Genomic DNA, 23,827 nt, shown 5'->3' on the forward strand with positions numbered 1-23,827 from the left:
CCTTATTCCCCTCCCTTAGGTCTATGACTGAGGGGGACCTCCTCCCCCACTATATGGTCATAGGCTATCAAGTCTCATCTTGGTAGCCTGCTTATTCTTTCTTTGAGTGCCATCAGGCCTCCCCACCAAGGAGAAGTGGTCAAATATGAGGCACCAGAGTTCATGTCACAATCAGTCCCCACTCTCCACATAACTGTGGAGAATGTCCTGTCCATTGGGTAGATCAGAGTAGGGGTTCAATGTTTACTACTGTATTGTCCTTGGTTAGTGCAATAGTTTGAGCAGACCCCCCTGAGCCCTGATCCACCTGTCATGATGTTCTTCTTGTAGGTTTCTAGGACCCTCTGGGTCCTTCTATTTCCCCATCTCCTATATTTCTCTTACCTAGAGTCCTCACATCTGTCCCAATCTCCTGGTAAGCGAAGACTTTCATGGGACATGCCTTTTGGGCTAGTGCCCAATTATAAGTGAGTATATACCATCTGAGTCTTTGGTAAAATACTCTTGACAAAAGCGACTTGATGTAGAGTGGGTGTATTCTAGCTCAGAACTCTAGAATACAGTCCATCGTGCAGGGAAGTCCAAGTGGTAGGAACTCGAAGCAGCTGGCTATGTCATTTCCACAACTAGGAAGCAGAAAGTGATGCCCACTGCTGCTTAGTTTCCTTCTCCTTTTATATAGCATTGCATCCCAGCCAGGAAATGGCCCCACCCACGGTAGGTGCATCTTCCTGCCCCAGTTCAACTTAATCTCCCACAGATATGCCCAGAGGCTCTTCTCCCTGAGGATTCTCCAGTCTGAACTGTTTCTACTGAAGCACTGTTTGTAGCGAACTGAGGCAGGTTGGTCTTAGTGCTGTGGAGATTGTCTCAGGCAAGCTCAGAGGGTGGGGTGCTAGGCAGCCACTGGGTACAGATGTTTCTGGGTCCTTTGTTTGACCAACTGGGGGAATGAATTTCATAAATGGATGGTGTAGAAGAGTGCTTCAGGGAGGAGGATGTTACAGATAGCAAGTGTGCAGAGCACCCACAGGGGCAGCGGCGACCATATTGATTGGACTGAGAACTCCTGGAGTTTGCCATGCTTTCGTGGGCTAAGATAAGGTGAGCTGGCCTGGTCAGTCTCCATAACCTGTGCCTTTATATGCTGGAGTTTGGCATGTACCCTCAGGACTAGTGAACTAGCTGATGATGCGTAGCTTCCAGAGAGCTGTGCAAAGAAAAATAAAGACACAAAATAAGAATAGGAACCAGCACCCTCTTAAGCGCTCTGGCCTCTGGCCAAGACAGAACTGTCCATTTTCAAAGTCCCAGCCTTGCTGCCTGCAACTCTCTTCCTTCTACTCTCAGCAATAGTAGCTAAAACAGAAACAACCTGAATGCCCACCTGGAGACTTTCAAATAAACACAGTGTGTTAGAGCCATGAAATGGATCTTTAACCCACAAGAAGAATGAATGACGTATTGACACATGCTAGAGCATGTCACATGAACTCTTAAAACAGTATGCCTCAGGAAAGCCTACGTGTTTATGAGTTCAGGTGTGTGAGTTGTCTAAGCAAATCTATAGAGATACATAGACTAATGATATCAAAGGCTGAGGTACTGAAAAGGACTTGTCAGTGGTAAGTGTGTTTCTGGAGTGCTAAGAATGTTCTGGAGTTAGATACAGGTGATGGTTACACTACCTAGTGGATGCACTAAACACTACCAATATGCCTTTAGTTTTAAAGATTTCAGACTCATAAATTACCACTTTAAAAATGTGTAGTTGATGCTGGGCATGGTGGCTTATGCCTATAATCCCACCAGGAAAGAACAAAGCAAGAGGATTGCTGTAAGTCTGAGGTCATTCTGGGCTACAGAATGAATTCCAGGCCACCTGGAAAACACAGTGAAAACAAAAAAGCAAAAACCAGGAGCTAGAGAGGTGGCAGCTGGGAAGAGCACCTATTGTGCACTCATGAGGACTGGGGTTCAAATCCCAGAAGCCATTTCCAGCCTTTGGTGCTCAAAATACCTGCGGAGATAGTTGGTATGAAAGCCATCATTCCTGTATGAAAAAGCACAGCATGTCATTTCCCCCTAAATGTAATCCTCAATATTTATACATTATTGATGCTCAAAGGCCCTTTTGAAAAGCTGTGTGCATGCTGCAATATGTTCTGCTACTAGCACTGAGCATTTGCCAATCACTGGGTGTTTGGCTAGTTTCTGGGTTTTGCTTTCCCTGGCCGTGCTGTGGGAAGGAAGGGTCTTAATACTTGATATGTATGATCAGCATGAGATGTGGAAGCTCATAGTAGGGTGCAGTTGCCAACAAGACTGAGAATGCTGCCCGAGCTGCCAGCTACTCATCCAGCTGAGCATCCTGGTGTGTGTCAGGCTGGAAAGCAGGTGTGCCCCACATACCTGCCTCCAATACCCCCAAGCTGAGGATGCACTGCCCTCTGCACTCAGGGAAATGTCTTCTGCGGCCCCCGCCTATAGGCCATCTGTTCTTCCTGAGTCAGGCTAGGGCCATCCTTCCGCTTACCTCAGGCAGGGTTCTGTGTGCTGATGGAGTTCAAGCCCTGCCTTTACTTCCCTCTTCCCTCACAGAATAGGGACGGGGGTTACTTCATTTGCCTGCCCCCCCCCCATGCTATGCAGAAATGGTCTTCTGTTTTTATGTTTTTTGCATCCTCTAATTTTTTTATTTAAAATTTTGTCTTATTACTGTTTATGAGAGACAGAGAGCAAGAGAAAGAGACACATAGATGGGAAGGATGGGGAGAGAAAGAGACAGAGGGAGACAGAGACAGAGAGGGAGAGGGGGAGAGAGGGAGAGACAAAGAAAGAGAGATAGGGGGAGAGGGAGAGCCAGAGCCAGAGATCCTGCTCAGACCATCAAAGCATCGTATTTACCTACCCCTTGTATTTGATCTGTTTGGAGCTTTGTTTCTTGCAGGAAATTTCAGACTTGTTGCCATTCCGACCATGTGGTAGTTTTGGTCTGGGATGATATCTGGTTGCTCTTTAGTTTATTAATTTATTTAGTTTGAGTTAAGGTCTCTCTGTATAGCCCTGGCTAGCCCGAAACTCACTATGTCAATCAGGCTGGCCTCTAACCCACAGATATCCACCTGCTTCGACCTCCCAAGTAAAGGTGTGCACCACCTGACAAGTACTTTTTCTTAATGTTTCACTCTTTCTACCCAGCTTATCAAAACTTGTTTGTTTCTTTGAATTTGCACAGTTTTGCCAACTATTCCTCCTTGCCTCCTTTAGCAGTGTCCCTCTCTTTCATGTGTTGCTCATGATTCTGTGAACACCTTCTACCCCAAATCATCTCATCAGTTACCCTTCCCCCCACTGGCTGAATCTACGGCAGGCAAATGATCCTGCTAGGGAACCCTAGACTTACTATTAAAGCTATTTGATAAGCTCATGGTCTCCCACACAATATCAGTTAAAGGTACTCACAGCTTTTGCCCTTTTCCCTTTATTGATGTTGCAAGAACCATCTAAGGTGTGTGTGTGTGTATATGTGTGTGTGTGTGTGTGTGTGTGTGTGTGTGTGTGTGTGTGTGTGTTTTGTTAGGTTTTGTTTTTAAGACAAAGTCTTAAAGTCTTTAAGTCTCTCAGTAGCCTTGAGCTTGCCCAGTTGGCTAGACTAATGGGCTTGGAAACCCTAGGTATCCACCTTTCTCTGTGTCCCTAGCACTGACATTGTAAGCAGGTACACCACACTTGGATTTTTCCCCTTTAATGTGAAATTTGAGGAAGGTAGGACTTTGGCAATTGCACAATCTCTTGCCAGTCCTGTTTTTATTTTTTTGGAAGAATTTTAGACTTAAGGAAATTTCTTGTGTCCCCACCCTGCAGCCCATCCCAGTAACAGCATCTTACTGGCATAATGGCAGCTTTGTCTCTCCAAGGGTTGGCCTGTCTGAGGAAGGTCCAGCTGGTATTCTCTGAGTGTGGATCAGAATGTATACAGTAGCTGTGTACAGTGCTTACTAAAGGCCCGCAGGAACCCTGGCTCAGCTCTCCTGGGTACTGCAGCCCACTAAGGTGCCAGAGTCACTGCTGTTGTCCCCTTTGCCTGTGTGCACTTGTGTTTGTATTGTGTGCACTGTATTGATATATTAACAAGTATGTGGGTACTTGTCTACTTGCGTACCTCCAGAGGCCAGAGGCTGGCGTCAAGTGTCTTCGCTGAGCAATCTGTGCTTTAGGCATTGAGGCGGGATCTCCTTGTTCTGGCCAGTCTATTTAGTGTGCTCCACCTTGTACTTTGGCTACTGGGGCTCAGCCCATGCTTGTACTGAGCCGTCTCAGCAGCCCCCTCTCATGATTTTGCTGATGAGGGTGCTCTGCTTCATGGGGCTGCACATGGCAAAGGCGGTGGCCATGGGCAAGTGCCTCGGCAGCATGCACCCGTGGAGTTCAGATGTTACCTAGAAGCTAGTTTCCATTTGCACAGTTTCACTACCTCATTGTTAGGGTGTAAATGAGGCTCTGCTTCTTGTTGGGGTGGTTACCTTTGACAAGCAGGGACCCGTGAGCATATAGAGGCCACAAGCATAGGAGGGCGCGCTGGCAAAAGATCTATGTGATCCGAGCAGGGCAGATAGGACTGACACCTAACTGCCCGAGCACCTCACAGAGGCAGTTCCTCTAATTTCACCCTTGGTCATAGCTGAGAAGGGCGAGACCTTTTGAAAGCTCCTCCTTTCACATGGCATCCCTTTTTGTCAGATACCACCAGCACTCAGGGAATATCCAGCTGGCTTCTGTGAGTGTGCAGGAGAGGCAGGGAAGAGACAAGAAGGTCATGTTCACCTCAGTTGCGGTATGCTGTGCCAGGCACAACAGAAACCAAGAGTGTTTGAGCCGAGAGGACCTTGGAAACTTGATCACCCACATTCCATGCATGTCAGGCAAGGAGTAAACTGGAGTCTGCTGGCTGCAACATGGCCAACACTTTGCTTCTACACCATGTCTTTAGTTATGTGAACTTCATCATAGACTTTGCAGTGAGAAAAGAAATCTTTCAAGGAGGAAATGATGCATCTCTGGCTGTCTCTTGAGGATTTTGCATAGCTGAGTACGGGTCTGTCTCTTGAGGAAGCCCTGAAGTATGTACAGCCTGCACCTGGGCTCTCACTGGCCAATGACCAGCTTTGACTTCTTCTCCAGGATCCGTGCCCTTCAGCTCCTAATGGACAACCTCATAACCATTTCCTCATCAGGTTCTGTAAGGGATGAGGACACATACAGAGGAGCACAGAGGAGCGCATGCACAGACATCCGGGTCTTTACCCGGGCCATGTTGCTGGTAGCTCTGCTCCAGCTCCCATCCATCCTGTGAAAATGGGTATGGATAATGGGCTGTAAAGGAAAGGTGACCTCAACACTTGGTGCTTATGCTTCTTACACAAGACGCAGCCAGAAGGCAGGTAGTGGCTACCATGGGGCTTGTTATACCATAGAGAAGGTTTGCCTTGTTTTACCCCCCTCTACTCTCTGGGTGCCCTGACTTGGTGCCTCATGGTTGCAAGGTGCCTGCTACAGCCTCCTCTGTCATTTGTAGGCAGAAGTGCAGTAGTAGTTAGAGCTTTCTGCTGTAAGAGGAGCAAAAGCTTCCACCTAAGCCCCGCCCCCAGCCACTGCACTCCAAAAGCAGCAAACATCTCCCTGATGTCTCCTGACCTGAGAGGAAAGTAGGTGCCATTTTATTTGCATATATTTTTCTTAACTTTTTTTTTTCATTTTTGGGATTTCATTTATTTGATTGGGTTATGTTGAGACAAATTTCACTTTGTAGCTCTGGCTGACCTCACACTTTCTTTCTGCTCTAAGCCTCTAAGATACTAGGATCGCAGACATTCATCAGAATAATCACCTTTTCCTTAACTTTTTTGGTTTGTTTGCTTCTTGGTTTGTTGGTTTGTTTGTTTGTTTTATGAGACAGAGTTTCTCTTAGCCTTGGTTGTCCTGGACTCATTTTGTAGACCAGGCTGGCCTTGAACTCATAGAGATCCACCTGCCTCTGCCTCTGGCTCCTTAACTTTTTAAATTGAAATAAAATACATGTAATAAAATGCACACATCTTTGCTAGATTGCTCCACGGATTCACATATTAAGCCACAAAGAAATAGTCTATGATCATCTCAGAAAGCTTTATTTTAGCCTCTTTCACCCTCCTTGAGGTGCCTGCTGCTCCCATCTAGAGCCAGAGGTCAGGGTTGCTGGGTTCTGGCATTCCAGGGAGCAGAGGTGAAAGGTGCAGCTTCCTGTGGTCCTGCTAGGTGTGACTGGGAGGGGCAGGCCTGGATTTGGTTACTTCTTTTCCTCTTCTGTCTCTGCATAGAGCTGGCACTGTGAGCATCCCAGAGACAGAATCTCATGGTCTCTGCTCATGGAGTGTCTGTCCTCATGAAAACTACCTCCTGAGTCTTAAAGAGCTTGCCTGTGCCCTGGTTGCCCTACCTCTGTGTCCAATCTCACAGGAACCTCTGAGGTGTGCCAACTAGGGTCACTGTAAAGAAAGGGCCTTCCTAAATAACTGTTCCTTTGGAGAGGAGAGAAAAAGAAATTGTGAGAGGGGTGTTTTATGGAAGGTATCGTTTGACAGAGGGAAAGACCGCCATTAAAGGTGTCATTGGGAACTGGAGCTGGAAGCCAGCCTATGAACAGAGAGCTGCATCGCTGTCTGCTCCCCTTTCATAGTCTCAGTTATGAGCTCAAGAGCTCAAGAACCTTGTAGCGGGTTTTTCACCCCTGGGGCTAGGAAGCCTGGCCTTGAAAAGCTGTTCTTCCCTAAGACTATGGGGAGGGATTTTCCTGGCAAAGCTCTTGTGGCTTTCCTCATTCAAATAGTCATATGGACTTAAAAGCAGAGGCCAAGGCCTGAGCTGACGTGTGTCAGTGGACTCATGAAGAGGAAAGGGCTGGGTGGCCCAAGAGTGCATTGGCGTGAGTCAGCCAGGATGCAGGAAACAAGCTGAGAGTGGGAGGTCAGTTCCCACGGCTGCTCATTCTCACCGCTTTTGCTTCAGGCTCCGCTAGTTTTGAGCCTTGTGTTCCAGAATATTCCACTAGGACTTGCTAAGGGATTCTTATGTAAAGCAGATTATCTTTTTATGAAGCTGGGTGTGGTGGCACACACCTGCAATCCCAGCACTTGGGGAGGCAGATCTCTGTGAGTTAAAGGCCAGCCTGGTCTACAAAGAGAGTACAGGACAGCCAAGGCTACACAGAGAAACCCCGTCTCAGAAAAAAAAAAATCTTTTAGATTGAAGAAGTAATTATTATAACTCATAGCCCTTGTTGAGGGGTTAGTATAAGACCTAGAGGTGGAAGTAAAATCACTTCCGCTTCACCAGTTAATAGATTTAGGTTTGAGGGCTTCTTCAGCCTTCTAGTGAGTAACAGACAAGAAGAGAGGTCAGGTTGGGTGCGGTGCGTCCCCCTGAGCAGGCCTCCTGAGGAAGGCAGAGGAAGCCCTGTCAACAAAATGGGTTCTGAGCCAGCCTGAGCTCTAGCTCAACAGTCACAGAAGAAGACAAAGAAGAAAGGTTGATAATAAGCCATCTTGCTCAGATCCCAAAGCATTGTGTGAGGCACTTGGCTTCCCCACCTTTCCAAACGAAGCCCCACCCTTCTGTGTTGGCCTTCTTATCTTTCCTCCCCTTACCTGGGATTAACACACACACACACACACACACACACACACACACACACACACACACACACACACACACACACACACGTTCTTTAGTGTTTGTCCAGGAGGCTCAGAAGCTAGCATATCTTCTATCGCTGATTTTGATCTTAGCTGTTCTTGAAGCTGTCCCTGTGTGAAGACTCAAAGGCTCTATGGCATTTCAGGAAAGATGAGCAGGGGGGTGGAAAGTTCTTGTGGAAAATGATGCAGGATTTTAGTCTCCAAGTCACCAAAACCCCACAACAGAGCATCACACCCTGGGTGCAGACCTCATTTGTGAAATCAGTGTGTGATCACTAATATCCTCGCCTGTCTCCAAAACCAGAGCTTCTAGGACCTTTCCTATGCTGTTGCTGTGCTCCTCAAGTGGTTTCAGCATGCAATAGGTCCTGAGATGGGGCTTTTACAATTAACTCTCTCTGTCTCTGTCTCTCCCCCTCCCCCCCCCTAATTTTCCCAAGTGTATCTCCGAGCCCAATTTTCACACCAAGAAAGAGTTTACACTGATAAATAATTGCTATGGAAGCTTCAGATTCCTGGCGGGGCTGGCAGGTTCCCATCTTGGATAAGGTGCTATAAAACACTGCCAGTGGCCAGCCTCAGCTTTCCAGACCTGAGTATAAATCCTTGTTGCTGAGTGTGTGAGTTTATGTGTAGACTGTTTTCAGTTACCCCTGGAACTGTTGAGCTGAAGGATGGCGCAGTGACACAGGTCTGAAAACAAGCGATGAGAGGTCAGGGTCTAAGTGGCAGATGCATGCACTGTGCTTAGACAAGGGACCACTGTGTTGTTTTAGGCCCAACAAAGAGGAGACCGGCCACGTGAGTGCTTCTGGTGCCTCGATTGTCAAGCATGGCCTCAATCCAGAGAAGAGCTTCATGCAGGTTCATTACTTAAAGGTAAGTGTGCCTGATGGCTGCAGCCATTTGCTACAGGACAGTACTCCTGAGGCCTTACAGATGAACAAGATGAGTTACACGGTTGAGGCAAAAAGAAAGAGAGGGTCTCCACCTCTGTCACAGCATCTCAGTGGACGCAGACTGAGTACTTACAGGCTAACCCAGCAAAAGCTTATAGACATGGCCATTTCCAGAAGAACTGGACCTGAGGAAGCCAGTCGCTCCTCCAGATGAGCAGAGACTAGATCAGAAGGCACCATGGACCTCTCTCTCCCTTGCAGAGTGCAGGCCAAGGCAGTGATGGCATTAACAAGCCTGGCCTCCCTGGGCCAGAGAGGACAGCATGCTGCATGTGCTAGTGTCTTGACCTGGAGCCTCTAAGCAGGTGTGATGACCTCGACACCATTTTGTTGTCTTCTTTCTTCTCCTAGGGTTACTTCCTTCTTCGGTTCCTAGCCAGAACACTTGGAGAAGAAACTTATTTCAAAGTTTTAAGAAAATTTGTGCACCTGTTTCATGGGCAGTTGATTCTTTCCCAGGTAACTCATGGGATCCTGGTGGATTCACAGAACACCTGGAGGGGCCTGGATTATGTCAGTGCTGGAAGGTAGAGAATTTACTGGGAGAGAGAGGACATAAGTGATGTAGACTTGAAGGGTGTGTTCAGGGAGTGTGAGCTCCTGGTAGTATAGGGACCTGCTGTAGCTTCAGGCTGTTTACTATCTTGAAGACAAGTGTGTACTGAGTGACCTTATAAAACCAAACAGGCCTGTTCAAACATCTGGGCAAGTGTATCTCCTTCTGATGTGTCAGCCTCAGTGTCGCCCTGGCCAACAGCTCAGAGCACTTGCTGTGTAAGCATGAAAACTGAGTTCACGTCCCAGCAGCCACACAGCAATCTGTGGTCCCACAGTGCTGAGAGCTCAATGCGGCAGGGGGATCACTGGGACCTACTGGCCATAACCCAGCAGAGGAAAACAAGACTCAGGTTTAGGGAGAAACCCTACCTACAGGGAACAAGAACACCAAACACTGTGGCCTCCACATACATGCGCATAACACACACACACACACACACACACACACACCCCACATAATCCCCAAAGACAACCAAAAAAAAACATGATTCATTCTGTTGAATATCATTCTTTAATCACGTGTGTGTGTGTGTGTGTGTGTGTGTGTGTGTGTGTGTGTGTGTGTGTGTGTTATGTATGTCAGAGAAAAACATGTGGGTCAAGATTGAACTCAGATCATCAGGCTCAGTGTCAAGTGCCATTGCCCACCATTGGCCAGCTGAGCGACCTCTTGAAAAGTTACATTTTGCTCAAAATTTATGGTAAATATAGAGAGAATACAACCTCCTCTGTAGTGTCCAGTTTGGTAGGTTAAGCCCCACTCACTGCAACAAGCATGTATCTCTGGAGTATTCCATCTTTCTATGCTGGCTCTTTATATGGCTGCTGGGCATCTGAACTCAGACCCTTGTGTTTACCTGCCATGTGCGTTGGCAGCTGAGACAGCTTTCCAGCCATGATAAGGCTAATTCTTTGATCAAAATTTCTGAACCCCTCCCCACTGTTCTTCAGGGTCACCTACCTTCACATGTTCTCTGATTTCCCTGTGTACTTGTCAATTTGTGTTGCTTTCTGCTTTTTCTTATTCTTGTTTTATTTTGCTTTGCTTGAATTTTTTTTTTTTTTTTTTTTTTTTTTTTGAGACAGATGTTATTCTTTAGCTCAAGCTAGCCTCCTAAGTGCTAAGATTACCAGTGGACATCTCCATACCTGACTTGCATTGCCTTTATGGTTTCGTGTACCCAAGTTTAGTGAAAAAGGAAACTAACATGAACCTTCTAAGTTCATAATACTGTGAGAGAGCTTTTGCTAGATAATGCTGATAAGAAGCATCACTACAAATATGGTACTGTCCTTCCAAGTGAGTTCCCATCATGCTTGTCCCTGGGGAAGAGGAGGTGCACTGCTGTGACTCCCTGAGTTTCAGTCCAGTCTGGTAACAAAGCAAGTTCTAGGCCAGCCAAGGACAGGATCAGATTGTCTCAAAAGACAAAACCAGAAGCTAAAATTTTTCCTAAAAAAAGAGGGAATAGGCAGTTCTGTGCTTCTGTTCTCTCCCCAGTTCCCACGTTTTGTTGTTACTGTTGTATCGTTACGCTTTGCTTTGCCAACATGAGAGATTTTAGTATTCGCCACCATTATGCATGCTTCCAGAGCCGTGAATATTTTACTTTGATTCCGCTTTTTGTTGGCTCAATTTCATTATCAAATTGATGTTCAAGTTGCAGCTTCCCAGGCTGTGTGGTTTCTGAATTCTTGCTGTTGGGGAATGCGTGCCTCTTGTCTGTGTTGGAATCACAAAATAGCTAGGCTTAAATTTCCCTGGGCCATGTAGTCACTCCTTGGAACTTGATAGACATTGCTCAACTGCCTTCTAGCGTTAATCACCACTGTGAAACTTTTGAAAGTGGCCTGCTTTTCCCTGTTTATATCACTTAGATGGTAGAAAAAAAAATCTTTATATTTAAAATTTTTTATTTATTTTTGTTTTATGTGTTGTGATATTTGGCCTGCATATATGTCTGTGTGAGGGTGCTGGGTCCCCTGAAACTGGAGTTACAGACAGCTGTGAACTGCCACGTGGGTGCTGGGAATTGAACCTGCATTCTCTGTAAGAACAGTCAGTGCTCTTAACCTCTGAGCCATCTCTCTAGCCCTAGAAATCTTTATCTTGAACTCAGTGATTTAATTAAAAATGAGTGGATATGCATGATTCTTTCAAAGAGTTGTTTAACATGGGCCCAGGGGCTGGGGGGGAGTGTGTGTGTGTGTGTGTGTGTGTGTGTGTGTGTGTGTGTGTGTGTGTGCGCGTACACGCGCGCGTGTGCGCATGTGTGTGTTCTGGTACAGATGGGGAGTTCACAGAACTGTTGTGGGAATCTATTCTTGCCTTCCACCTTGTAGGTCTTGTGTGTTAAAGTTGGTCCCTAAGTCTTGGAGGTTAGCTTCTTCACCTGCTGAGCCACCTCACTGGCCCTGAGGCGTGTGACTGCATCATTCTTTCTTCCTGGACAACACTGTACTTTCAGTCTTAGAGTCTGTCCTTCAGTGCAGTTGTCTTAAGTAGGCTTTGCTTTGTTTTGTGTTTTGAGGCAAGAATCTTGCTATGTAGCTCAGGCTGGTGTTGAATTTGTGATCCTCCTACCTCAGCCTCCTCAGTACTGAAAAGAACGGGCCTGCATCGCCATGCATTGCTTAACTTTGGTCACATTCTGAGTTTCCAGGTTGCTGTGCATACATCATTAGATAATTATTTTCATCTTTCTCATCTTTATAGCCTGTTTTTCTTCAAGCATCTCTTTATTATTAAGTAGCCTTTTTTTTTTTTTTTTTTTCTTTTCCTTTTTCCTTTGAGACAGTCTCAGATAGGCCAGGCTGTCCTCAAAACTTCTAATGTGACTGTGGCAACCTTGAACCCTGATCTGCCTCCACCTTATAAGAGCTGGAATTGCAGGCCTGCATCAGTATACCTGGTTCTGAGTGCATGGTAAGCGAGCACTCACCAACCAAACCGTATCATCAGCACATGATGTCATTTCCTAGTGTTCTTTGTGAATCATCATCATCATCATCATCATCATCATCATCATCATCTTGAAATGTGTTATCCTGGTCCTTAGTTTTCTTTCCTGAAATTAGCATCTCTTTTCTTTTCACTTTGTATTTTTGTCATCTCCAGCCTTTCATTTTGATGAATTTTTGTTCTCATTTTTATTATTGTTTCTACTTGTTGTTGTTGATGGTTTTTTCTTTCTTTCTTAGTGTAGAACACTTGTAGAGAATCGTCCTCTGCTCCTTGGGGTATATTTTCTTCAGGACTGAGTTCTTTGTCCTGTAGCTTCTCTCTGCTCCTTTTCACATGGGTGTTATTTGTTTTCATAGCTGCCTCACTCTCTCAGCCTAGGCAGGCCTGCCCTGGCCTTTTATTTATTCTCATGTGTGTTAGAGTATTACCTCCAATTCCTTTCCCAACTCACCCTAGATTTGTTTTCCAACCCCTCTATAGTCTGATAGGTGGCTATAGGGGTGGGGGTGGAGCAAATAGCGGCAGTAATTGTATACAGCATTTGTTGGAAGGCTTTGCCTCCTGAACTGTTGCTACTGTCCCTCATGACCAGTGTACATGTGCTGTCTCTGTTGCTCTTCGTATCAAAATGGCGCCTGGGCACCTCTGCTGGTGTTCCTAGCTCTTGTCCTTGGTGGCTTATTTCTTACGTCTGTGCATTTCTCTGGGCACTCCACAGCTAGGAAAGAGGAAAGATAAGTCCCTATCTCTTTGAAAATATGTAGCTATTTGTTAATTTGTGGTATTTGGGAAATTCACTCTCATCTATCTCAATTTCTAAGCCTGAGAGTTGGAAAGGTGTAGCACGCCAGCTAGAAACCGGCAGAATTATGTCCTGTCCCTGGCTTCTCTCTGAAGTTTATGCTGGGAGGCTATCCTTATTTGGTGGCTGTTGGGCTTGCTCTTTTTTATTACTATTATTAAAATAACTTATATGACTTGTGTGGATTGTGTTTTTGTTTACCCTGTCACCTAGTTATTCTTTGCTCAGCTTCCCTTCCCCCTTTCAACTCCTGCTGCCAGGATTTCAGTGTTGGTAGTCTGCCACCCCCCCCCCACCCCCCATTGTCCTCTTTCCTGGATCACAGTGACCTTCCCCTGCAGGCTTCATCCCAGTGGGACCCCTGCTGTTGTCAGGGCCCTCCTGGTCCAACTCTAAGGTCTAACTTCCTCAGACCTCAGAAGGGAGTGGAGGAGATAGGGAAGATAGCTTCCCGTGGGTGCGCTTCTTTATGTTTAGGAAGGACTCACCCAGGGCAATGGCAGCCTGCAAGAGGAAGCAGGAAAGCTAGTGCTCTGTGCTTAGATTTGGGTCTTTAAAAGGAGTAAGAGGAACCAACTGGGTCAGTTCTGGCTATAGATGCTTTGGAGACTTGAGGTGAGAAACAAGTGTCTCTTGGGGGCCGGAGCCCGGGACAGAGTGCAGGAAGCACCATGGCAAGACTCAGGGGACATCGTGGAGATGACCAGTGTGTTCCGTGTGATCTTTGGTACTGGTTACGGCCTACGGCTAGCGGCTGAGCTGCTCCAATCAAAGCTTGGAAGCAGGAACTGGCAGAGGCTCTAGCACGGCAACTCGGAGGCAGGACACTGTTCTTAAAACACTAAAGGGTATTGAGACTTGATACCCTATGAGCATATACAGGGGGAGGAGGTCCCCCTCAGTCACAGTCATAGGGGAGGGGAGTAGGGGGAAAGCGGGAGGGAGGAATGGGAGGATACAAGGGATGGGATAACAATTGAGATGTAATATGAATAAATTAATAAAATATTTTAAAAACAAATAAATAAAAAGAAATTGAAAAGAAAAAAAAAAAAAACACTAAAGGGGCAGGAGGAGAGGGTTTTTGTAGGGGCCTTATTCACTACTCTGTATCTACCCAGAATTCCAGATTCTTGTGCTTAGAATCCTACCTTGGGGAGGGGCTATGGAGCCAGTTGTAACTTGAAAATGTGAAGGGTAGAATTAAGGTTAACTCTGAGTTTCCTGCTTCTCAAGCAATTAAATTCTTCCCACCCCACATAATTGAACATAAATTACTAGGAAAATAGGAGATAAGTTTGTAGGTATATACAGACATAATGGGGTGAAATTAGTAAGAAGTTATAATTATATAATTACAGTTCTTGCATTTTTAAGAACCAAAATCTTGTCAATAAGTGAGTGATTCACTAATGTAGTAATTTACAAAGGGATCTATTAATTAGATCGTGATAAATAAATGCAAAATTTTTCAAAAATGTTTTTTTAAATAATAGGTGAATACTCTACTATTGACCTGTTTCCTTAGTCCCAGTAATTTTTAAAATCATAAAAATAATAACTTTAAGACCCTGAAGCCACTGTTTGTGTCCAAGCATGAAGACCCAGGCTTGTTGTCCCCAGAGCCCACGTGTAAAAGCCAGGTGTGATGCCACATCCTGTTGTCATCCTAGAACTCAGCAGAGGAGACAGATTCTGGGAGACTGCTGACTGCCAGCTGAGCCTAGTAGATAGTAGGAGGCCAAGTGAGAGACGTACTCCCAACACAGTGGGTGCTGCTGAGGAGTGGCACCCCAAGCTGACCCCTGGTCTCCACATGCACAAGCATACAACCCCCACCCCACAGGAAAGAACCTTACAGGGAAAGTAATTGCTCACATTCTAAGCACTAGTCTTTTTTTTTTTTTTTTTTTTTTTTTTTTTTTTTTTTCTTGAAGAGTTTTTGTTTTTAATGTTTCCTCTGTAGGTACATTTGTGAGGCAGTAAACAATCCAGGGTTGCCGCCTCCAACCACTATTTCTCTGGCTCCATGTCCAGGTTTTGGGTTAGGGTCTCCCAGTGGTGGCGATGTTTAGGAGTTGGCGCCTGGCTGGTAGAAGCAGGCTCCAGGCAGGAGTGGGCCTTGTACAGCGTACCTATCCTGGCTCCCGCCCTTGCTTCCTGCTCCTTCTCAGCAACATGAGAACAGCCACACTGGTGGGGCCTCTGCAGCTACCATGTCAGAATAGGCTTGGAAAGTGTGAGCCAGTGTAAGCCTCTCCTCCACTTAGTGTCTGTGTCAGGGATTTTAGTCCCAGTGATGTGAGAGAAATCTTTCATCAGTCCTTTTCTTGAGGAACTTTTACTCTGGAAAGATAGACCACCCACCTGTCCACAGAGTGATGCCGGCTGCACTGCTCATCAGTGATGGCTGGACTCAGTGTGATGACGGAAAAGGCACACCTTGCCTCGCACATGCACTGCAGTGCAGGCCGCTCTTCCCATGCAGTCACATCTGTGTTGCAAAGCTTGGTTGGGGCTGCCCCTCCCATCCCCTGCCCTGAGCATGTGCTCACCTGGACTCCCCCACTACCTTTTAGTTTTTTAAATTTATTTTTGTGTGTGTGTCTGAATTTTATATATGAATGCTGTCCTTTTTAAAAAAACACAGGGATTCCCATGCTGACCTCAAGCTTTATTTAACTGATCCTCCTGCCTCAGCCTCCTGAGTAAGAGAATCAACAGTCATGTACCACCATGCCTGTCTTAAAAGTTTATCTTCTGTTCTCTATCTCTTCAGAGATAGCCAGGCATCGTGGCTCACTTCTGTACACTGTACCAGCCCTCAGGAGGCTGGACCTGGAGAATCAGCACAGAGTGTCTCAAAACCAAAATTGACTGTATACACTTACAAAAACATAAAAAAAAGTATTCATTTCTGCATTAAAAGAAAAGTACGTAATACTAACACACTGAAAGCAAAAGGTTAAAAACAAGGAAAACTCCCTCCAGTGTAGGTCCTATTTGTTGTTCAATGTCATTAATTACAAGAATGTTAGATTTGGTGCTTGCTTGCTTTCTCTCTTTGTGTCATCCAACCCATCTGACATTCAGATGATGAGAAACTGACCACAGGAGTTCACATTTAGTAAAAAAGGAACAGAAAAGCCCAGTTAAGCCTTAACTTTAAATAAACAATCATTTTTAGTGTATTTATCCTCCCAGTATAACTGAATATCCTATATCTGACAACGCTAGTTAAGACCCAGTGAGGATTACAGAATTAGTTGACCTGAAAAGTTGGCCACAATAAAATTAAATACAAATGAGCAGTCATATTTGAACCTTTAGGTCTGTGATGTTGTGGTTATTCTTGGCAGAGTCCTTTTATGTTAGAGAAGTTTATAAAATCATTTATGAATAACATTATGCAATGTTTGGGATGGTTAGGGCAAGGCAGGGATGGGTAGGGCAAGGCAGGTTAGCTTGCTAATTTGTACAGGGTGGTCAGTTATTCTACTTTGCTCTTTATTTGAACATTTTCACAATAAAAGAAAGTGGCTTGGGGAAAGGTGTAAGTTGTGGCATGGTACCCTGGTGTAAACACCTTAGATGTCCTGTGACTGCACAGACACAGTAGAGGAGAAGGGACAGTGAGGTTCAGACTAGGGCCATCTTTGTCCCGTGCCTGGCTTCTCTCCTTTCGAGTTTGGTGGCTTTTCAGAGCATTGCAGGTGTGTTGCAGGTTGGTTAAAAGCCTATATGAATTGATATTGTTCAGTACAAACTAAGGAAGACATCGTGATGAAGGAGGCCAGGGAACGTGAAGGGCACAGTTCTTGAGATTGAACCCTCGGTAAATTGATCAGCTGATGCCTGGTTGCTGGCACAGTGGGCAGGTACTTACTGGTAGATAGTTTTAATGGTTTGCTTTCTTCTTATTTCAGGATTTCCTTCAAATGCTGTTGGAGAGTGTTCCAGAAGACAAAAGGTGAGGACCAGTATAGGACATAAGAGCCCCATTTCACTTTAATGTTGAAATGATCCTACCACTGTTTGACCTATTGTTACAGCTTTGAAAGTTGAAATTTCCTCCTTTCTGCATAAAGGAACCTAGTGCAGCTCTTAGAGGTACAGCTGGATGAGGTCATAGGCTGGGGTTGGGGCAGCATGCACAGCCCAGGGTTTTCAATGTGGAACAGGAAGCCAGCCAAGGGCACGCTGAGGCTTCAGCTGCCATGGCTAAGAATGGAGGAGAGGGCTGAGGAGGGCTCATTAATAGACTCCTTGCCTGTTGTGAGAAGCCTTGGGCAGCTATGCTATACCACCTACTTCTTAAAAATAAATAGATAAATAAAATAACAGAGAAGCACAAGTTGGGGTGGCTCCAGTCAATATGGCTTTATATAGGGCACATATTTACTTGAGGCAGAGATGTGCATTAAGAGTGTGAGAGGCAGGCCAGCTTTGCTGCCTCCTGTCCTAGTTCATGTCTGTTGCTCTGATAAAATATCTGACACAAGACAACTCAGCAAAATAGATTTATTTTAGCTCACGACTTGAGGTTATAGTCTATCATTGTGGCAAAGTCAAGACAGCAGGAGCTTCAAGCAGCTGGTCACATCTCACTCACAGTCCAGGGCAGAGGGAATGCTAAATAGCTAGCCTTTTCTACACAACCCAGGGCCCCAAACCAGTTAATGCTGCCATCACTTTCAGACCAGGTTGTCTCACGTCAATCAGGGCAGTCAAGACAGTCTCCTGTGGTCACGCCCACAGGCCATCCTGATGTAGATATTTTCCTAAGTGATTCTAGGCTGTGTCGAGTTGGTAGTTAACTCTAACCATCATACCTTCTAATTTCAAAATTTGGAGAAAGTCTTTTAAACCCCATGGACAGTATTTTAGTAGGCATTAAAAAGTTGATACCTATGTTTATACTAGGTGCTCAGTTAATGGTTGATATGCCCATCCAAACAGAATCAAGTCATGTGCACAGTGCTGCACACAGATCTATGTGCATCATCATAAGCCCTGCCTTTAATGTTCTCAGAGTCATCATCAGGAAGATTGTTAGAAACCAGCATTGCTTATCATGGCACTCAGTCTTTGGAACGACATTCTCACTTAGGGTCTCATGCATGACAGGCTAGCCTCAAACTCCCTAAGCATTGGGATTACAGGGGTGTGCGTCACCACTACTGATTTATGAGATGCCAGGATAAAGCCCTTATGCATGCTAGGCAAGCACCTGAGCAGCAGCCTGGCTCCAGAGCTGGGGAAGCTAAGGGTTCAAGCTAAGGAACATTTCCTTTAGTGTATGAGAGAGCCCACAGGGACTGCTGCAGCCCATGACCTCATCTCCATGCTCACTGCACACTCCCTGAGAAGGACGGACACTCTTGTTGTGGGATGTGCTTATTTACAGGGACCTGGCCTCTTATGGCTTTTAGTGGAAGCCAAAGGCGCTGCTGCAGATGCAGATTCCGCCACCTTGCTTTTCCTAATGCTCTGTCTTAACTCCTAAACACAAACACCTGAAAGCATAATTTCTAATAGCAAAACTGACATTCAGACATTAATGGAGGACCCCTTGGACAAGTTAGGTGTCTTTCTGTTGAAGGGCTGGTACTACTTTTCTTTCTCTGACCTGCAGGCTTAGCTGTGTATTTAATGCAGATAAACATTTCCAAGTGTGATATGAATTCTTTGACACAGATACTGTTTTAGATTGATGCAAGGTTAGTCACTTGCATGTTGATGGCTTGTCTGATAGGCATTCTAAATTAGATGTCTCAAGGGTGGTGCATATGTCACCAGGCTAGGTACAGGGGATGACATGCTATGAGGACGTGGAGGCTTTTTCTACATATTGGATTTCCCCTGAACTTCTTTGTCAGAACCTCCTGAACTCCTACCTTCTTTCAGCAGCTGGAAGCCTTGCTGTTAGTCCTGGCTCTTTTGTGGCCTTTCTTTTCAGTACCGGGACCCACACTTGTTAACCATGCACTCTGACCCTGGACTAAACCCTGATTTGTTTCTGTCTATGCATGCGTGCAACAAGGTGCATATGTGCTCGAGGGCAGCTTTGTGAGTGAATTCTCTCTGGACTCATAGCATCAGGCTTGCACAGAAAGCACCTTTACCCATTAAGCCATCTTACTGAACAAACACTACTTAATAAAATAAGTATAAAATAAAATAAAATAAAATAAAATAAAATAAAATAAAATAAAGCAGAAACATGTATACATGAAGCCAGTCTGTGCATCATTCAGAATCAGATACTTGATAGATTCCTTGGTTCAGTACTCATTCACAAATATGGCCTACAGCTGCAGCAACTGAGCCATGCCAAGGAACAGCCTTGTGTGGATGACCTTAAATGTTTCAGATTTAGCATCTTGGTTGTTTTTTTTTTTTTTTAAGTAGACATATTGTGATGGTATCTTAGAGTTATCATTGCTGTGATGAAACACCATGACCAAAGCAACCTGGGGCGGGGGGGAGGGAAGGGTTTATTCAGCTCACACTTCCACATTGCTGTTCATCATTGAAGGAAGTCAGGGCAGGAACCTGAAGGCAGGAGCTAATCAGAGGCCGTAGAGGAGTGCTGTTAACTGGCTTGCTCTCCAAAGCTTGCTCAGCATCCTTTCTAATAGACCCACCAGCCCACGGGTGACACCACCTACAATGCACTAGGTGCTCCTCCATCAATCACTAAGAAATGCTTTGCCTGTTATGCTGGCTGGCTTTGTGTGTCAACTGTAGATAGAGTCATCAGAGAGGAGCCTCAGTTGAGAAAATAGCTAAATGAGATACAGCTATAAAGCATTTTCTCCAGTAATGATCAATGGAGGAGGGCCTAGCCCTCCCTGGGCTGGTGGCCCTGGGCTCTGTAAGAAAGCAGGCTGAGCAAGCCATGTGGAGCAAGCCAGTAAGCAGCATCCCTCCATGGCTTCTGCATCAGCTCCTGCCTTCAAGTTCCTACCCTGTTTAAGTTCCTGTCCTGACTTTCTTCGATGATGGACAGCAATGTGGAAGTATAAGCTGAATAAATCCTTTCTTCCCCAACTTGCTTTTTTGTTATGGTGTTTTGGTTGTAGCAATAGAAACCTTGACTCAGACACCTGCAGTCCGATCTCATGGAAGCAGTTTCTTAATTGTAGTTTCCACTTCTCAGAAGACTCTAGCTTATATCGAGTTAACATAAAACTAGCCATATTATCCTGCAAAAATGATATCAGATGTGGCAATGTATTATTCAGAAGTAGATCTGAAAGGTATTTGTATTTCCCCCTGGCCCCTGAGTACAGCCCCACACGTGCTAGACATGTGCCTGACTTCTGTACTGTTAGTGCTTTTCTTTTATACCTGCCCCCAGGACAATGTAGGTTCCCTGATAAAGTAAGAGACTCATCTCTAGGACTTAAAGCAGAGGAAATAAGGAAGGAGGGAGGGAGGAGGAAGGGCAGAGGGAAGAGATTGATGTATAGGTGTGGTGTACGGCCTCTTCCATTGGGTTTAAGTGTATCTTCCGAGTGCTGACTACAGTCCTACAGGACAAAGGTCTTGGGACAGAAACGCAGCAGTTTTTCTGAGGTGGCACAGTACACTTTTGTTGGGGAGGTCTGTCTTACTTCTAATCTCCATGATGCAATATGGAGTTCATTTGGATGCCCTGAGCCCCCTGGCTCCATGGGCCTGGTTTTTGTCATTGTGGATATTTACTGAGGCAGCGCACTGGGCCCACAAAGAGACTTTTGTTACAGCTGTGGAGATCAGAGCAGCACCCATGCCCTGCGTGGCTGCCAACCACCCACTGCATGCCTTTGATGGCAGCTTGCCCGCTGGGATCATGCCTAGCCTAGCAGGCTTAACTCTCATTGAAAATTCTTCTTAAATGGTAAAGTGATCTTTTGCCTGCAACAAACCTACTTCATCAGGTATATTGGAGTCTGTTTTCAAATGTAAACATATTCCTGCCTGCTAACTAATCTCAAAATCTAGTTTGCTCTTCAAACAGAATCTTTGCTTCATTACCTATGCAGCATATTGTACTAATTTTACATAGCCTCCAAAGACTGCATGTCTATCCCTGGAGCCTCTAATCGCTGGCCCCAGTTACAAAGGGATCCTTTGGTGCATCTGTTAGGCACCTGAGCCATGCTGAGCAAGCAGGGCTTTGCCAATCACAGAGTGGCCAGTGCTTCAGTGTCACAGTGCCTCTGCACCACTGTCCTTCTGCGACTTACTAACATTCTCCGTGGAGCATCTCCTGTAGCAGGATTTAGGCTGGACTGACTATGGGAGGGAGGGAAGAATAACTCTAATGCCAGCCTCCAGAGAGCTCCTTTTCAAGTACCAAAATCATGGGTCATTCTTATCACCAGCACAGGATATTGCAGTCAGTGTATGAAGGGCATCGTGAGGTGCTGGCTCCTGGGAGCACAGACAGGAGGCTCATCAGCCTTCAGCTTGAAATGAGACCTGATGCAGAAGGTCCTGCAGCCTTGAGAAATGTCTCTGGTGAGGTGCTGTGTGCCAGGTGTGTGTGTGGGGGGGTGTGTGTGTGTGTGTGTGTATAAAGGGGAATGGAAGAGCCAGAAGCTGGGAGAGCCGCTAGAGCATTTGAGTCAAGAGATCTTGAGACTGGAACTATTTCAGTGATAGGCACAGTGGCAGTGGGCTTTGAAGCAACAACGAACAGCGCCATGGGTTGTTTGAGAGGTACCACAGTTACAAATGAGTGAGTTGTGACGTTGAATAAAGGAATCAGGTGTGAGCCTGGCTTTTCTCTGTTGGCCACTGAGCTACATTCTGAAGTGCAAAGGGCAGCTGCTTGTCCCTGCACTCAATATGGGGGATAAGGAGATAGGGACAAGGTGACAGGCTCAGAAGGCCATCCAGAGGGACTCATGCACCATCCTCCCATGCAAAAATCTATGCCCCTCTGGGGAATAGCTGGTACATCAGCCTTGGCCCTCAGGTCCTGGTGTCAGCTACAGCTACTGATTAATCTTGCCCATCAATTACGGTGTTTGTGTGTGCATGTTCATCTGCTTGTTTAAACCCCCTGCTCTTGCTCCCCCATGGAGCAGGGAGTACTCACTTGCCTCATCAGCAATCTTTACTAAGCACACACACCTTGTTCTCATCAGCAAACTGAGCAGCACCTTGGAAAGCTCTGAGACACATGGGTGCTTCCACATGTGAAGAAGGGGCTGAAAAGCATAATTTATCAATATTTAAACGCCTGTATAGAATCTAAATTCTATTCTAGTACAAGGGCATTTCCATTTCAAACTCCGATCCTTTCCTGTGTCTAGTACCTATACTTTCAAAGTTGTTGAGGCCTGCGTTTGTTTCCTCTAAAAGCCAGTGAGACTGTGTGCTGGGCTGTGAAGGGAACAGCAGAATGTGAGTGTTAGAATCCCAGGAGGCTGAAGGTCAGAGCCAAGAATGATAACAGCATCACACTCAATCAGCCAGCAAACTGATAGGCCCATGCACAGATCCAGCTGATAGTCGCTGCCTCATTCTCACCACAGCAGCTTGGAAGTCAACAGCAACCACATCCAGGTGTGTGCTGCCCACCTCCCTGAACATCTGTGCCTATTTCTCTTCACTTCCACGTCATGAAAAGATCACTCACTCATTTGCTCTCTAGGCTTTAAGCATAGCTTGCTTTTCTAAGTGGTATCATGTCCAGGAGGGCAAGTATGTTCTGTCCCCTTCCATATTAACTAATTCTGGCCACATTTACAGCCCAAAGGGTCTCAACATAGCCCCCAAAAGCTGCCATGTGAAGTGTGGTACACACAAGCAGGCAGCCAGTGGGCAGCACTGCCTGCCGCTCCCAGACCCCATCTCAGCCATAGAGTGGGAAGAGTGAACACCCTAGGGCAGATACAAAGCATGTGTCCTGTCAGCTATCTGGATAAAACCAATTTCCACAGTGATGAGACATGCAGAAGGGTCATTTCCTATGTGTGCTGTGTCCTGGCTCCATGGAAATGCTTCTGCTTGTCTGATGTGATTGTGTAAGCCATGTGACCTCACAGGGAAAGCTTACAGCACTAGCTTAGCCACTGTGTGTCTGTAACAGGCAGCTGTTGACTTAACAACTGCTGCAGCATTTCTATAGCAATGATCAGAAAAGCAAAGCCAGCATAGATGCCCCTTTGCTCTGAAAACATCTGGCCCATTTCTTCCCCGAAAAATGAAGCATCTTTGTATGGTGGCTCCCTTGCTTTTTTGGGGTGTGTGTGTTAATGCATGCATCTTCTTCTTCTTCTGGTCTAACGTCTTATTCCATAGTTCCCCAGAGAGGCTTAGTGCAGTGTGATGTCTGCACTAACAGCAGGGCCTTAGAAAACCCCGTCAGCACTGACTTTGCCCAGCATCCACTGAGGCTGTAGACTCAACACCTGACCAGACAGTCACCATCCACTTCTTGCAGCTACTACTATAAAGACTAAAGTTACCATGGTTATGAGATGTTTTGAGTCTCCAGAGAAACCCAGTTTGAAAATTCAAGCTACCTTCACTTAATGGAGAATAGTTTTTGCTCCTGAATGTAGCCTATGGAATTCTCCTGCCCTCACATCTCTGCCCTGAATAGGCCTCTTTATCTCTTCAGAAATATAACTGGAGAGCTGACAAGCAGGGCAGCCCCAGCAGGAAGCAGGCCACTTCAGCATCCAAAGTGTTAGCGAGAGGGAAAGTTGTGTTAGGCACAGGTGCACAGGTTCTGCGCCTGTGGGCGTGTCTATGCCACTGCAGAAAGCGATTCATCATGAGGCCTGAGTTCAGCATGGGAAAGAAA

At 45.8% G+C, this 23,827-nt stretch overlaps 1 protein-coding gene across 1 annotated transcript in view; it reads left to right on the forward strand.

The window, feature by feature from the left end:
• Positions 1-23,827, forward strand: part of Aopep (aminopeptidase O (putative)) — a 234,916-nt gene that overhangs the window by 123,591 nt on the left and 87,498 nt on the right. The window contains exons 8-10 of the mRNA XM_051151139.1: positions 8,513-8,615; positions 9,047-9,154; positions 16,947-16,990. Of these exons, the coding sequence (XP_051007096.1) occupies positions 8,513-8,615; positions 9,047-9,154; positions 16,947-16,990 (255 nt within the window). The remainder of the gene's footprint in view (positions 1-8,512; positions 8,616-9,046; positions 9,155-16,946; positions 16,991-23,827) is intronic.

This window comes from Acomys russatus, chromosome 9 (assembly GCF_903995435.1).
Source record: "Acomys russatus chromosome 9, mAcoRus1.1, whole genome shotgun sequence".
Taxonomy (NCBI): domain Eukaryota; kingdom Metazoa; phylum Chordata; class Mammalia; order Rodentia; family Muridae; genus Acomys; species Acomys russatus.